We start from the raw sequence: 6445 nt of genomic DNA on the forward strand, positions 1-6445 counted from the left end.
GACAGTTAAAGGACATCACGAAGGTATGGTTAGAGAGGCTGGGAAAACAAGAGAAAAATGAGAGATGCTAAGGAGATGGTGGAACCTGAGTGGGGAGAGTCATTTACTACCCCATGCTTCAGAGGGAGAGGACAACTTCAATAGGATGGGGGGTGAGTGGAATCATTTAGGAAGGGACTAAAGCTGCAATTCTTAACCTTGGCTGTCATCAGAATGACCTGGGAGCTCTTAAAAATCCATTTACCCAGGAAGCACCCCAGACAACTTAAATCAGAATTTCTGGGAGTGGGCACAAGGCATTTGTTTTTGTAAAACTGCAGAAAGTGTTGAGAACCCATGAATTATGGAGGACTGGGTTTAAGGGGAGCCAGCTAGTACGATCTACCACCTGAAGTTTAGCAGGAAAGGAGAACAGAGAAGGAGTTGCTGGTACAGGTGAGACCCCTGACGGAGCATGGTGGTGAAGCCAAGAATGTCCAGAGCAGAGGTGGGGACTGAGCTTTAGCAAGGGGCCTTTCTTTACCCCAAAGGGGAGAATCCCTTAGAAAGGTATGAAAACAGTGCTGGCTCCATCCCCACCCTGTCTGATTTAGTAAATCTGAGGCCTCACAATTTGTAGCTCTAAACTTCCCAGGTGATGCTGCTAGCCCTGGGGGTCACACTTGGAGAACTACTAGAAAACAGGAAAGGAAACTATGCAGCCAGATTTTTGAGTGAGAGATAAGTGGTGGAGCCATTTCCTTTCTGCTCTAGCCAGTGATATGAAGAGCTCCATTTCAAATCCAAGGAGAGTTCTCCAAGCTTTGGTCACTGCATTTGTCAACCTTGGAAGTCCAGTCTTTTAGAATTATGGAGGAGCTTAAAGATTCAGACACTAGGGTCCCACTGTTTACCAATCAGAATTCATGAGGGTAGGCTTCTTTCCTTGGATCTGGTAAATCTCCCTAGGTAATTCTCATTGAGGCACAGTTGTGAAGGGCTGGGCAGGTGAATTAAATTGAGGTCCTGGATTCCACGTGGGAAAGTCTTAAATGGGGGGAGAGTTTAAGAAGCACCTTCCATGGCCTGAGGCTCCAGAACCGTTTCTGCAGCGGCGATACACACATACTCCAGCTGAGAACTACCCTCAGAGGCCATCTTCAGATAAGTTAAGGTCCCTTTCTTCTACAGTACCTGCTTTCCCTCCGCCAGTTCCTACCAGCTACTTTCCTTTAGGCTGTTTCCTTATTTACTACAGGTAGAGGGGGGGCAGAAGCTGCTGCAGGCAGCCAAATGCCATTAGCGGGCGGGGGGGGAGGATGGGGGACCAAAATGAGGTAGAAAGTGGCAGAGAGATGGAGAGGGCGCATGTAAGAGAAGAAAATGCGAGACTTTCCTGAAAAGCGAACAACAATCCTCTGGTGGGGGTGGGGGCGGCTCGGAGTCTAGCTGGAAGCCGTGGGTGAACAGGCAAAACAAGTAGAGAAGCTACGAATCCCACTTTTCTAGTAAGGACTTCAGCCCACGGAGCTCGGTTTGACGGAGACCATCGTTGGTATAGCCAAATCGTCTTTTATAACATGCCATGACAGAACTGAATTTTAAGTAATGAGAACGTTGAACGCAGCCACGTAAAGTCCGGAGGCAAATGTATGGAAGCTTTCAGCCGTAGACTCTCATTTCTCTATTTCCTCCCTCTCTCCTCCCCTCGCCCTCTGTTAATTCTCTTTCTTGTCTCCGCTTTCCCTGCCCAGTTTCTGCCGAGAGCAAGGGGAGCGAGGCGCGGCAGGTGCAGCAGCCGGCGCGCACCTGTGCCGGCGTGCGCTCGGCGGCCAGCAGGGGGCGGCCGGCGCCAGCTCCTCGCCCGGCCCCGCCCCCGGCCCCGTGGACCCCGCTGCGGCGGGGGCGCCGGAGGGCGCGTCCAGCCCGGCCCCCGGCAGGGCTCAAAGGCGGCGGCCGCAGCGTACCCGCTGCCTGCTCCGCGGCCCGCCCTCCCTGCCTCCGGTCCTCCCTCCTGGGCGCCAGCACCTCCTCCCATACCTGAGCGGGGAGCGGCGCCGCGCTGCCTCCTCCCCCGCCCGCAACTCCTGCCCGGCCGCAGCGGCGCCGCCACCGCGGGAGTAAAGGTCGCGCCGGCCGGGAGCGAGCGGGCCGCGGCGCCTCCAGGAAGCCGGCGGGGCAGGTCCAGGGGAAAGCGACGAGACACCGGGAAACTCTTGGCCGGCCCGGGAAGATGGCGCCAGGCGGGCCGGCTGTGGACTGAGAGCCGGCGGGCGGAGAGGAGTCGGGACCTGCCGCCCAGCGGGGCACGAGCGAGGGCCGCACGCCAGGCACGGTGCCCCGGCTCGGGCCTGCCCTCGGGGTCATGTCGGTCAGCGAGCTCTACAGCCAGGTGAGTGCGGGCCGCGCGCCGCGGTCCCGGCGGCCCAGGTGAGGGCGAGGGCGGCGCGCTCCCGGCCGCCGCGGCCCTCGGGGTCGCCCTCTCCTGCAGTCCTGGGAGCTGCCTGGCAGCCTCCCCATCGCTTCCTCCCCGGCGCCTAGAACTTCGGGTGGCAGAGAAAGTTTGGCTGCTCCGGGAGCGTCCTGCGCTCACCGGCCGCGGCTCCCGGCGGCGCCCACTCGGCAGCTCTGACCCCGGCCGGGGCTTCTCGCCCCCTCCCCGACGCCCTGCTATCGCTTTCCTCGCCTGGCTGTGCTGCGTTTCCCGGTCCGTGGGGGAGGGGGGCCGTCCGTGCCAGCGCGGAGCCCGGCGCGTGGGGACAGCCCCGCTGCCGCCCCCTCCCCTGCCCGTGGACCCCGCTCCAGCGGCTCTGCAGCGGCAGCTCCCAAGGGCGCCCCTCTAAGGCTTTCTTTGCTCCAGCGCACCCGTGGGGTGGGGGGAGACTCCGCACGTAGGGCATGTTAGCCCACTTGGGGTGGAGAGAAGGGGACCTCTTCTGCTGTGAGGGGCTTGCGGCGGGGGGAGCGGAGGGGGAGATAAGCAACGGGTCAAGTGAGATGCTCGAAGGATCTGCTGAGACCCCAGGGAGGCGCGTTCTTAATTTGCCGGGGGTGGGCGGCTGAAGGCGGCCCCTCTGCGTGGGTACCAGGAAGGCTTCAGTTACGGATGGGAAGGGGGTTGGAGGAACGCTGACCTGGGCGTGGTGTGTGGATTATCCAGGATGCCCTCAAGGTCAGCAGGGATGTGCGGGGCTCGGCCCCCGCGGCCGGGAACAGGTGCGGCTGGGTGGAGACGCCCTGCTTCCGCGGCAGTTTAAAGTTTGGGACAAGCGGCTGCCTCCGCGAGCGCCCGCTGCCGCTCAGCGGCCGCCGCCGGGCCCCGCTCGGGTTTCAGCTCGGCGGGGACGGCGAGGGGCTGGGGCCTTTAAGCACGTGCCCCTCCCCCCTTCAGTAAGTTTGAGGTTTGCACGCCCGGGCTTTTCCGGGGCTGTGACCCGTTTGACAGCGTCTTTTGCGTCCGTCTGCGTGCAGAGTGGGTGTGGGTCTGGGGGGGGGGGCGCGGTGCGCGCAAGGGTGTGCGATTTGCAGGAGACCCGCCCGGGCCAACAGGTCTAGGTGGGGAGGAAGAGCCACTTCCGCATCCTCACCTGGTTCTTGCTCCCAGCTGCCCTGCGCGTGGGCGCGCTCTGCGGCTGGGTGGGCTGGCCGAGTCGCTGGACCAGTTTTCTCAATTCTCTTGGGAAGATAGAGCCGAGCGGGGATGACGCTCAAAAGGTGGCTGCAGAGGTTGCATCGTGGCTGAGGGTGGGTCGCGGCAGCCTCAGACACCTACTCCACCCCCGCTAGGGCTCTGGCCGGCCTTGCAGATGGGCGACAGCTGCTGGAAAGGGGGGGGGGGGGGGGGGAGGCGGGTGAGGTGGGGGAAAGGTGGCGGGCGGGCGGGGGGGGGGGGGGGGGGGGGGGAGGGGGGGGTTAGGTTGAAAATCTCTGGCGCTTCTGACTTTGAAATCAAAGGCCCCACCAGCTTTACTCCTGTGCGTCTTGGGAGGAGCCCTTAAAGCTTCGGCTTTGTCTTTCCGCGAGGCGGGTTGTCAGGAACTTGGACTAGAGCTGAATCCCCTCGGAGGGGTGGGGAAGACACCCGAATTTAGAGTGTGAAACGCTGAAGCTTTAACACACAGAAGTGCACGGAGATACTACTAGACTGCCAAATAAAACGAGTGCCTCAACGGCCCATACCTGCAATGTATCCCCCAAGTCCTTCGTCAGATAATTGCTGTTATGTGAAGCTAATGGATAACTGAATAAATCTAACTTTTGAAGCCCTGATCTTGAAAAACAAGATCGCATTGTTTTTGATCACACTTTAAGGGGAAGAACCTCTTTTTTTTTTTTTCTTGTTGGAAATGAGTATATTTCCTGTTATAATGAGTGTATTGCATAGTAACTGTTAGAAATGAACGCTAGTGGAAGTCCACCCGAAGTTTGAGGGTAATTTTCTGGGCTTGTGGTAACGACACTATCCAAAGGAAAACGTCTTGGGAGAACACACAAGTCACTTAAAGTGGCTTCATGGGTGTTGAGGGTTTGACACAACTCAAAGTATTAGAATGCCTTTATAGGGCTGGGTGGCTTTACCTGGCCATGTTAGTGGGTTTCTTGTTCTTAATCACTTTTAGGTAGATGAATCTGAAATGGAGACTTTCTGTGGCTCACCCAGTAGCTTCCAGACTGAAGTTTGAGCAGTTCTTTGTCAGAGTTAGACTTAAGTTTTACTAGGAGAAGCAGTTGCATTGTTTCCTAACCATTATCACCCTACTTGCTAGGCTGGATTCTCAGTATGCGTATGAATCACAAATTACACAGAGAAATCGTCCTGCTACTCCGATTCATTTTCTTAGATGGTTTGTTCATTTCAGTGTATTAAAAGTCAATGTTCCCCCTTTTAACTTGCTGGGCTAGTCTAACGTGATGAATGCGGGATCCAGGCATGCACTGTAATGTATTATGCATGATGGAAATAATTATCCATTATGTCAACAGCATTTATAAGTGGGATGGAAATATTAAAGCCCTTTAGGACTATACCTGTTGCTTTAGTGACCTAGTTGGAAGATATTGGAAGTGGACCTTTTACGTGCATAAATTAACCTGAAAGTACAGTTTCAGGTAAGAACTTAGTATATTCGTCTATTCCTACATATTCCAGAAAAGACTTCCTTTCCCCCCTCCCAAGGTACTATTTTCTTGGTGTCTGCCTATCTGCATGCTCCAAAGGGAGGCTCTCATGCTATGTGAATTACTTTTTTTTTTTTGGAGTTTTTAGTTCCTGACGATGGTTACTTCCTGTTAATAAAGGCATGCCTGTTTTCGGAAGACCCAACACCTCACCTTTGAGAAATTGTTCTCTCTCTAGTGAGACTTTTCTGGGTGGGAAAAGATTAGAGTCCATGCCAGACACTCTGAGGGTGAGGTCAAGGTGAGTCAGCCTCCTTTACTCTTCACAGAAAGCTGGAGCTGACAGTGGGCGGTCCTGTCACAAATGGCATGTATGTGGGGAGTAGTCATAATTTTTTTTTCCTGTGGGTTGGAAACATGGGCTGATTTGATTTGTACAGGCCCGAGGAAGACACCTGAGCATGTGCAAGCCTGGGAAGTACAACTTGATTGTGGTAATTGCAGAAAATAGTCTGACTTAAGTTTTCATCCAGAATAACCCTTCTATAAGTATTGCTCTTTCAGTTGAGTCCTTTTTTTTTTAAATTTTTTATTGTTATGTTAATCACCATATATTACATCATTAGTTTTTGGTGCAGTGTTCCATGACAGTTGAGTCTTTGAGTAGGCTGTTTTGATTTTACCCAGAAGAGTGATGGGGAAATCCCCGGACTGAAAGAAGTACCATCAAACCATTTTCTGGTTGATTTTTAAATGACAAGTGGATGTTTGAGTGCGCTGTTAGTTTCTTGGTGGATCCACCGTGTGTATGTTAGTGGGGGTTTTGTCTCTGCTTTACCTAGGCATCCGGTATTCAGGTGTCTCCCAGGTGTCCATCTGGAAAGCATACCTATGCATCCGGTATGCAGGTGTCTCCCAAGTATCTGTCTGGAAAACTGCAGGAGCTGCCAGCCTCTGTACCTACCTGCCCCACCCTTGGAAGCACTAAGGAGTCAAACTCCTCCTGTTGGCTCCCAAATGATATTTCAGAAAAGCCCTTGACTCTTCTGTATACTACCTGGTGCTTGTTCACTCCCGGTAGCACCTCTCTCTGTCCAAGGTTCCTGGAGCCTGAATACACACCCCGTGCCCCGAACAGCCCTTTATTTTTATTTTTTAATTTTGTGTCACCATTATTTTTTGATGTAGTGTTCCATGATTCATTGTTTTGTATAACACCCAGTGCTCCATTCGGTACGTGCCCTCTTTAATACCCATCACCAGGCTAACCCATCCCCCTACCCTCCTCCTCTCTAGAACCCTCAGTTTGGGTCCATGGTGTCTCATGGTTCGTCTCCCCCTCCAATTC

General features: G+C 54.5%; 1 protein-coding gene across 1 annotated transcript in view; it reads left to right on the plus strand.

The window, feature by feature from the left end:
* Positions 1–1893: 1893 nt before the first annotated feature.
* The window catches only part of MYO5B (myosin VB), a 345264-nt gene continuing 340712 nt past the window's right edge, over positions 1894–6445 (plus strand). The window contains exon 1 of the mRNA XM_025886612.2: positions 1894–2371. Coding sequence (XP_025742397.2) covers positions 2345–2371 — 27 coding nt within the window. The 5' untranslated portion in view covers positions 1894–2344. The remainder of the gene's footprint in view (positions 2372–6445) is intronic.

This window comes from Callorhinus ursinus, unplaced genomic scaffold (assembly GCF_003265705.2).
Source record: "Callorhinus ursinus isolate GAN/ISIS: 27379988/994484 unplaced genomic scaffold, GSC_fseal_2.0 scaffold11, whole genome shotgun sequence".
Lineage (NCBI taxonomy): Eukaryota > Metazoa > Chordata > Mammalia > Carnivora > Otariidae > Callorhinus > Callorhinus ursinus.